We start from the raw sequence: 10,256 nt of genomic DNA on the forward strand, positions 1-10,256 counted from the left end.
GCTGGAATGAAAACAGGCTTACAACCCCAGGGAGAAAACCTGCTTTAGCCTCTTACATTTTGATGACCTGAATGCACTGGCTGCCTGTGCCAGCCTCACACATCAGCATATTGTTATAGGTGACATCATTAGCAGTAGCCTAAGTAGAATGTGAGGAGTGTCCCCATCAGTGGGCTCCTTCTCCAGGAGCTCAGACCAGGGGCAGTTTTGTCCCCTTCCATCCTATCCATCCCAGTCCACTGTGGGCCAGGGCCTGCTCCCATCTCTCTTTGCTATCCACTTTGCAAGCTGGCTGGGGTGTACCTGTGTCCAACCCACTTACCAGCTGCTGCACAATGTTTATGGGTACATTATATATAGAATGATAGAATGGTTTGGGTTGGAAAGGATCTTAAGATCATCCAGTTCCAACCCCTCTGCCACGGGCAGAGACGCCTTCCACTAGAGCAGGTTGCTTAAAGCCCTGTCCAACCCGGCCTTGAACACTGCCAGGGATGGCACAGCCACAGCTTCTCTGGGCAATCTGTGCCAGCACCTCACTGCACTCACAGTAAAGAATTTCTTCCTTAAATCTAACTGAAATCTTCCACTTGTTCCTCATATGAACTGCCCATAAGGAAAACTGCTTTTTAAAATGTGAAAATACATATACAAAAACACACGTGGCCATAGAAACTCTTCAATCTCAGTCTTGCGGGACACCCAGAAAACAAAGCCCTGACTCACATCCCAACAAACCCACCCCTACTCTAGCATCCGACATAAGACATTTAAACACCACCTCCCCAGGTGCCGCTGACAAACAGAGACCTTATCATGAGACACGGATGGAACGCTCACCCCGGCACACCCTGCATCCTCCGCCCCTCGCACCGCCCCGGCCCCGCAGCCCTGCAGGGCTCGGCGGGGGCCGGTTGTGATGCGACAGGGGCGGTGCCGGGCAGCGGCCCCGGGCTCGCCGCCGCCGCCGCGGAGGATGGAGGCGCCGGCGCTGCGGGGCTTCCCCGAGGAGCAGTTTCGGGCCGCCTGCCGGGAGCTGGACCAGCCGGCGCCGGCGGCGGACGGGCCCTGGCAGCTCCTGGTGGACAGCATGGGCGTGCGGATCTACCGGCTGTACGACGAGGTGGGCGGGCCGGGGGCGGCCGGTGCCCGGCGCTGAGCCCCTCGGGGAGAGTCGGGCAGCGGAGCGGGTAGAGCCGCCGGGCCGCGCACAGGGCTGGATGGGGCCCGTTGCCCCTCCGGGTGCCCCCGGCCTCGGCTCGGTTTCTCCGGGCTGCCGGGAAGCAGCTTTCAGGGTAATGCTATTAAATGCTGATGAGGAAGCGGCTCCGCTGCGGTGAACGCTGCCCTGAGAGGCGGTGCGCTGGGAAACCCGCACCCGGTGAGGCCCTGAAAGCTCGTTAACAGCCGGTGTCAGCAGCTCTCCGCGAGTCCACTCTAGCAATGGTAGCCTAGGAAACCGAAGGCAGCAATTATATTTCCTATCGGTTTTCCAGCTCCGTGTTGTATTCCAACCCACTGATTGAAAACCTGAAATGTGCCACTCTTGGTTTAACTTTCTTATTGCAAATTGCTGGGTTTATTGAATGTCTGTTTTACCTCCTGTAAGGTGTACTGTTCACTTCTCAAATCAAATCTGTTATTTCATACTGTTATCAAAATCCTCCCTTTTTTAGTAGAATATATTTAATGATGTATGCCATGATTTGTCTAGCAGTGGTATAAATAGATTGGGAGAGAAGAACACCGTAATTTCTTGATCTGTCTTAAGCTACAGTAGAAGAAATTCAAGGCTACAGATGTAAGAATGACTGAACTGACATTAAGAGCCTACCTTTGAATGTAGTGTAGAGTCCCATATATTAAGTCAGCACAACATATAGTGCAACACTTGCACTCTCTAGTGACTTCTGAATAATGTGACAGTAAATGACATTGCTACAGCTCTATTTTAACCTCTGATGGAGGGTTTACCTATAACAAAAGTGCTTTAAAGACCTATATTGTTCGTGTGTCTTTTGATAATCCTCAAAAAGTATTCCAGAAACTTCCAGCTGCTGTAGGGTGGAATGTGAAAGCTTTAGAAACAAGCAATAGGATGTAATAGTTTGTTGTCCTAAAAGTGTGGAACTATAGCTTGCCCTCACTAAGGTACAAAACAGACACTTTGTGTCTTTGAGGCAGGCTCTGATAGCCTAAATGAGAAAATGGCTGCATGGCTTTCTTCTATCAAACAGATTGAAAGGAAGCCAAATGATGCAAAGGATGGGTGAGTGTGCTGATGAACAGCAAGCTTTGCATGTCGACTGCAGAATGAACGGTTTCGGTGAGCTTGGTTTGCCGCCTCTCGAGATGCAGCCATAATAAAAGTCCAGGAAAAGAATAGAAAGAATATTTTTGAAGCCCCAAATTTTGTGCTCTGGCATATGCTGTTGAGTCTTGGATTAATTTCAGCTGTAATACTTTAAAAATGATTTTTTTTTTATGAAAATAAACATGGATGCCTTTAGCAAAGATTGTAAGAGTGTGTGGGGATGACCAGTTCAGGCTGCAAGCTTGTGACTGATGCTTCAGTGAAGCCACAGTAAAGATGAATAGCTGAAGAATTGTTATCTTTTGGTGTATCAGTTCTTCATCTTCTGAAGTTGATTTGTGAAGGGGAAGAAGAAAAATCAACCATTCACTGACAGAATGTTGTATAATCCCTTCCTTCCCTTGGGAATGCTTGAATTGGACTCCTACACTGTATATTCAAAATACTCTCTTTGTTTTAATTTAGTCCTGAGCTGGTACTAACAATAGTACAAACTTTCTATAGGCGCAGATGGAGTTTCCATACGTTGAAAGTAACATTAAAAGTGTTAACATAGGAGATATCCTGCACCCCACCCTTTTATTGCAGACAGCTTTCAGAAAGAAAATAGCTAATAAATATTGAAGGCAGGTATAATAGTGCATTGTATATAAGCATGAACATTGTAAAGCATTCTTAAATCACAGCTTGAAGGATAAGCACACCTACTTTTCTGGAAAGCTTATTCCAGATGGTGCAGTACTTGGTAACCTCCTGGGAGGTTACCTGAGATTCTTAAGCATGTTATAGACAGTCTGGAGGCTTTGCCACATGAATTTAATGCTTCTGGTAAGCTTTGGTGTGGGCAGGATTTATTCTACACTGACCACTGGAGATGAAAAGTTGGAATGTGTGTGAAGAAACATGTCCTCTTTGGAACAACTTACAAAGTAAAAGGGTACTGGTGTAAGGGAAGAAACAACCATTGTGCAGGGCAGGTCAGCCTGTCTGCATTTACACTTTCATGTGTAGATCAGAAAGTCAAGAGGTTAAAGACTGAATCTCACATTGTTTTTTGTGCATTTCTTTCACAGCTCTTGGGCAGATGTGTAGTATGTGCCCCACCTAACTTCCTTCAGCTGTTCTCCCTGCTGCAGAGTGCTTCCCTTTCCTGTGTGACTTTTCCTCTCCCCATTCTGTTTCCACAGCAATCAGGACTTTATGAATATAAAATCTTTGGTGGTCTTGCTGACTGCTCCCCAAAGCTGTGCGTGGATGTCTATATGGACTTGGATTTCAGAAAGCAGTGGGATCAGTATGTTAAAGGTAAGCTTCTCTAGGCCATTTAAATCCAAGCTTTATGTCCACATTGACTCTTCCCACCAGAAGTTTCTTCAGAGGTATTTGAAGTTGCTGCATCCAAAGACTGAGCCAGACTTAAGTATCTTTTGGGATCTGCACTCTGCAAATACACAGGTAAACACTGACATTCATCACCATATACCTTTTTTTTCTGGAATGAATTCTTTCTGTGCAAATACACAGGTAAACACTGACATGCATCACCATACACCATTTTTGTGGAATGAATTATTTCCATGTTGATTAAAACATACGATTGACGCCACTTTTTATGCTGGAGCACCTTGTATGTTCTAATTGTAATTCCTAAGTTAAATTTTAGTAGAGGTACTGGGGAGCAATGGAGACAGTACCTCTTCTGTGTCTCTGCATATTGCAGTGGAACAGTGCAATTGCAGAATCATAGAACACCAGATTGGATCAAGAATCATCTTTGAGTTCCAAACTTTCTTGGAAAAAGCAGAGACTAGGCAAGATAGCCCAGCACTCTGTCCACCTGCATCTTAAAAGGTGTTGAGGAATCCACAGCTTCCCAGGGGAATTATCTCAATGGCTGATTGTTGTCATTGTGAAAAGTATTCCTCTGGCTTGTACCAGTTTGGTACATGATAGAATGTCTTTTCCTGAAAGCATTGGTTGTTCTTGACACCTGTTACAATTAGAAATTGATGTATTGAGAGAACAGTTGGTGACTTTGGGCTTTCACAGAGAAAGGAATAACTTATTTAGTTGTGTTTATTTAATGTTGTCTATGAAAAAGGGGGGTTGAACCTGGGTATCCATATGATGTTAAAACATCTTAAGTCAGCAGTGACAGGGCAAGGATTCAGCTGATGTAGGCATCCAATAATCCATTTATTTTAAAGATGGGAAGCCTTTCCCTGTTAAGCCTGTGCTTAAAGTCAGCTCAGGCCAATAAAAATTAAATTTGGTCAGAATGTTTTGCTGAGCAAAGAAAAACTAAAGAACTGTTAAATGTGCTTGTTAAGTCTAGGACAGCTCTGTGGGAAATGACTCCTGGAGATGCCTTTGGCTGTATGGGTACAGAACCACATATTTGACTCATGTCAGTACCTGGTCAAGCTTAAGAAGCTGTGTCTTCATTAGTAAGTGTTATTTGTCGAAAATGGCAATGGATTTCTTATAGCAAGGTCACTTCACCATTAATGAAACAACAACAGCCGGAGTGGATTCAACATTACCATACTGATGTAAAAATACTGTGATCTTGAGTTACTTCAGTATTTGTCAAGTGCATTTAGGAGAACTGAATCCTTCTTACACAAACACTGCTTTTTTTTTCTTAGTGCCTTCTTAAAGAAAGGAAAGGAAGCAGTTCAGAGAAGCTACACCCTGAAACTTAAAACTAGATAATGTTGCAGAGCTGGCATTTACATCCTTGCTGACCATCGTATGTTCATCCATGAATATGTACTTGTGCTGGTACTTCAAGTCCAGTGTCTCACAGAAGTTAATTCTTGGAAGGTTACAAACATAATGTTAATGCTTTCCTTTTAGCTTAGCAATTGACACGAAACCACCCATTCTTCAGAACTGTACACGGGATAAAACAGTGCCAGCAACAGTGTCTTCTTGCTCTTTGTTTTACTGTTTATATTCCTTGTTGCTCTAAGAGCTATGAATAATGGCAGTGCAAGAAGAGTTCTCAGCTGTACTGCTGTTTGGCATTGAAATAAAAATGTGACCAGAGTAGATGTAGCTTCTTTTTTAGCTGAAAAGGTAACTGCTTCTCCACACGGCACAAGAGGAAGTAATCTCTGTCCTCTAGTTCTGTTCAGCAAAACTCTTTCTGAAGGCCTGACTAGAAGCAGATATAGAAAGGGTTCCTACAAGTACTTCAGATTGTTGTGCTTTGATCTGTTCTTCCAGGGGTTTGCCTGAGGCCTCAGAAACTTTGGTACCAGACTGCTATTGTTGTTGCATTGCTGTTAGTAGCCTGGCTATTTCCAAAGCAGGCTCCTGGCTATCCTGAAGATGTGGTCATTCTGAGGTCACATTCTGAGTGCAGAAACTGCCAGTTCAGCAGGAAAGCTGTGACTAAATCATGGAATAGTGATTGAGGTACTATATCCTTCTGTGGCATGATCCAGAATGGCTGGGCCAGAACTATATTGAAATTTGCTGCTCCTGATTGCAAGAGTCCTGATGGAGCTCATGGTAAAACAGTTTAATGGTAATAACTGGCTGCTAAAGCAGCAAATGCAGTTGTGCCTATTATGAATAGAACAGCCTTGTGATTGATCGTGGTAATGCTAAGTGAAGTCTGGTTGTTGATGAAAGTATGCTGTATTCTGCTTTAGCCAGAAGTTGCCCACTGGTATTGACAGACTAAAGTGATACAGATGGGACATGACTTACCTATTGTGTGTTTTTAATGTGACTGCAAAGATACAAAGGTAGGTGTGTTAGTGGCCAACAGTTACACTGAAGTCTTTAAAATACTGTCTTTATCCCCTGAAGGAAAGCTCTGCAGTTAGGGATGAAAGTAAAGCTAATATACCAATGCTCCACTGACCTCTGGTGGATAGCATAATGCTCCAACCTGGAGCAGAAGAGCTGTTTTTGTGGGTGACAGCTGACTTTCAGGGCATGCTAGCAGAAGCCTGGTTTGGCACATATTACATAGGGGAAGAATCTCCCATCAGTGACACCCTTCCTTAGCAATGTGTATCAGTCTGTTCAGCCTTGTTCTCAAAAGAACCCCACCCCTTCCCCCCCACTGGAAGTGATGTGCAGGTGCATTACATCTGCAGGGTACACAGAAGTCTGCTCTAAAGGAGGAAAGCTCACTGTTTATGTGAACCATCTCTCTGGATTACACCCATGATAATGCATCCATGTAATGATCAGTCCCTAGCAGACAGGAATTCACCATGCTCAGCTTCTCAGCCTCATGGCTTATCAGGTCTGTTCGCCTGCTAATGGCAGTTACTTCCTCAGGGGAATAAGCTGTACAGTAAACAGCTTTTCAAACTCAATTCTGTAGTTTGGTTTTAACTGTTTTCTTCTCCTTTTTGCCACACTACTGTCTCGCTGAGTCACTGCCATGATTTAGGGACTGTTCTTAGATTTTTTTCTTTCTCTTTTCCTATACAGTTGCCTTCTGACTGAGTTTCCAGGCAGGCTGAAGGTGTGATGAAGGCTTGTAAACTGCTCAAGCTTCTTGTTCACTGTTGCCTGTATATACTGCTGTGAAATTCCTAGTAGCTTTTCCAAACTTCATTAATCCCTCATGTAAGACCTCTTCTTCTTCCTCAGTGCTTGTCCTGGTTCCGTGTCAACTCAGAATCATTTACAAGGATAGTGACATGCTTGTGAAAAAGCATACTGCACTTGTGGCTCAGATTTGTACAGAATATGGACATATGAGGGAAAGGCTGTGGATGAGCTGACTGTCTGAAAGGAATTTGACTTTTCCTTCCCCCCAGAATTGTTCTGGTTTTGTGGTTTGTTTGGGTCTTTTAATCAACTAATTCAATAGCAGCAGAAAATCAGGCCACTTATTTTTGTGTATTTGGCTTCCGCACAACCCTGGTACAGAACTCTCTTTAATGCCTCCTACTGCTACAACTTTACATACGTACCAATTTTGATATAAGGACACCATGTAAAGTGTGTTCATGTCAGAAATCTGAGCAGCTCTTGGTCCTGTTGCAGTAGAAATTAAAAATATCTAACCATCTTCCTTTTTCAACTGCAGAACTGCATGAGAAAACATATGATGGTGAAAATGTAATCTACTGGGAAGTGAAGTACCCTTTCCCCCTCTCAAACAGAGATGTATCCTTTCAAGCTTTTTTGTTCTCTTGCACTCTTTGTCACTTGGTCATCCAGGGATCCCAACAGTGTACTGATTCTACTGCTCTGCTGCACATCATCTAAGGTATTGCAGTCATTGTGTGACATGAATATGTATAACATGAAGTGAATAGTGGGGGTGCCTCTTCCTACACGCAGCTAAAGCTAACATAACTGGATTGAATCCTATAGAAGCATAAGAAATAACTTGAAGGGGCTGGTATTTTTGATGGAATTCACTTGTCAATTCATCATTTGTCAAACTGACACTGTTTTGACAAGCCTCCTCAACTTGAACACAGTATGTCTATATCCGTGAATGCCGAGAGATGGATGTTGCTGGGCGGAAGGTCTGGGTTGTGTTAGCTCGGAGTGTGTCTGTTCCTCAGTGCCCTGAGAAGCCCGGTATTATCAGAGTTAAAAACTACAAACAAAGCCTGGCAATTGAAAGTGATGGCAAGACTGGATCAAAAGGTAAGAGGTCAAGAAAGCGTGATCACAAGTCATGTAGCCAAAGAATGTCTGTATTAGCAAGATGCACAAAGAGGAAGACTGGAAATTTTAACCTAAACCCAGGTACCGTGAAGTGGATGTACTGAGCCCTGGGAGTACTTTAAAATAAATGAAGCTTTTAGAAATGCCCAGTGCAGTGTGCTGCTGTTAAGAATCTTTTATTTAACAGGCTGGGTAGTTAAGAATGAACTACTGATCACTTCATTCTGCCCCCCCCATTTCTCTTCCTGCCAGGTGGTTAGTTGGGTAGAGTCTGATGCCAGCTGCAGTCTTGTGAATTCAACAATGATTTAAGTGTCAGGTTTGACAAATGTATAGATTAAAGGGTTTGCCTGGAGCTTGACTCCTGTCTGAGATCAATCCTTTAAACACAATCTTATTTTAAAAGACATGCTGCCTAAAATAGTTTGCAGTAGTCTAAGCTAATATTTCAGCACTCTCAACTTCCCAGAGGTTTCCTGCGAATGGCTGTGCTTATTTCACATTCCACTTCAGCATAAGTTGACTATTTTGTGAAGAAATGAGAGCAGAGCTGTTGTACTTCGTGCTTCAGTCATGCACACCAACAGCTTCTGTCATGTGGTGGTAGAGAAATGGACTATGGCTGGATAACTTTCTGGTAACTTCTCTCTCCTCTCAGTGTATATGTACTATTTTGATAATCCTGGTGGCATGATTCCATCGTGGCTGGTCAATTGGGCTGCCAAGGTAAGTAAAGGCTGACAGCACAATTGTCTTTGGCTAATCTGTTTCAAACAGTGCATTCACTCCATCATACCTTCTCCTGCATGGTGGGTAGAATTATTTTCTTTCTGAAATTGATGTACTAACCTATGTAACAGAGTCCCATTTTTTAGAGAATCGCTATTGTCTGCTCTCACTGCAGTTGTCTTTATATTTGGTTTTGGTTTTTAAAGTCCTATCAAATCCCCTTGGTTAGTCAACCAGACAGTTACATTTCTGCAACAAACCCAAGCAACACATCTTCCAGAGCATATGTGAATAGCCTTAACACAAGGAAACTTCAATAATGCAGACTGTTCATGAAGTATGAAAGGAATGGTCTGCTGCCTTGTACCACATCTAGAATTGTCCTGAATTAGTTAAAGGCTTTTATCTATGGAGGGGGAATTCTTATTCTGCTTATAGTTTTTCTTGACTCCATTATGCAAGAATGACTTTTCCACTTTTCTCTTTACAGAGTGGTGTGCCTGCTTTCTTGAAGGATATACAGAAAGCTTGCCGTAATTATTCTAAGAGCACGTAGGTCAAAGTTGATCTCAACAGCTTAATTCCTAGAGCTCTGCACTTTCAGGAGTGGCTATGATATATTACACTGAATAAAATCTACCTCTAATATTGGAAAAAAATATTATAGCTGGTTTTATGCCTTGAATTTGATTAGATCTTTGTTTCTGTCTCCAACTGAAGAGTTAGCCACTCACAAGGTAGCAGCAGCATCAGCTGCATCCTTTGGAAAGATCATAAGTTGACCCTTGTCCCTCATGCTTTGCTTCTGCTGATTGTCACGTGCCAGCCAGAAGGGTTCTGTTGTCTCAAATATTGCATCCTTGGACAAGAGACAACAATCTTGCAAGGAGAAACATCTGAACTTGGACTGAAAATTCTCTGCATGTCTTATGCCTGGATCTGCCTTCATGGCCTTGCAGGGTGGTTGCCTACTGAAAATGTATAATGGAACTTGGCATTGCTTAGGAGGAAACACTTTTGCTGCTCAAGTTTTTAATTCTTAAACTGTGTGCTATAAACCTATAAAATACTGAGGACGTGCAGGTAAATTACTAAAAGTCTACATCAGGAACTGGAGCTCCGTGTTACGATGCCTCTTTATAGTGGCTTTAAGTCCAGAGCTAAAAGGACTTGTGCCTAAAGCCTTACATTCACATCTCAATACCCCCGTATGCAAAGTAAAAGCCATTAGCTGTGTCCAGCTAGAAAAAAAAGGAAGAGTTGGCTTCCATATCTAATTTAATGGGAACAAGTTATATCTTCAGAGTTAGTACCATATCTAGAAAGCACCTTGGGTACCAATTTGAGACTGGAAGTAATTTTAAACTGGATGCCTGCAACTGATTGTGACTGAACCTGATGTGAAATTTGGGCTTGCTTGCGTTTTGAAATTTCATGCTGCTGTGAAGAATGGAACTGTAATTTTGGATGGAGATCCACTGAAAGCACAACAGAGCAGGAAATTACATTTCCAGCACCTTTGCAGGGGGTAGAGAGGTGGCAGAGTGCATAAAAGATT

The 10,256-nt window shown here is 43.1% G+C and overlaps 1 protein-coding gene across 1 annotated transcript; it reads left to right on the forward strand.

The window, feature by feature from the left end:
* The first annotated feature begins 960 nt into the window (after positions 1-960).
* Positions 961-9,166, forward strand: PCTP (phosphatidylcholine transfer protein). Its single transcript, XM_034067975.1, has 5 exons — positions 961-1,123; positions 3,502-3,619; positions 7,377-7,456; positions 7,777-7,948; positions 8,628-9,166. Exons 1-5 carry the CDS (start codon positions 977-979, stop codon positions 8,708-8,710), a joined length of 600 nt encoding a protein of 199 aa, XP_033923866.1. The 5' UTR covers positions 961-976; the 3' UTR covers positions 8,711-9,166.
* Positions 9,167-10,256: the final 1,090 nt, after the last annotated feature.

Source organism: Melopsittacus undulatus, chromosome 11 (genome assembly GCF_012275295.1).
Source record: "Melopsittacus undulatus isolate bMelUnd1 chromosome 11, bMelUnd1.mat.Z, whole genome shotgun sequence".
NCBI lineage: Eukaryota > Metazoa > Chordata > Aves > Psittaciformes > Psittaculidae > Melopsittacus > Melopsittacus undulatus.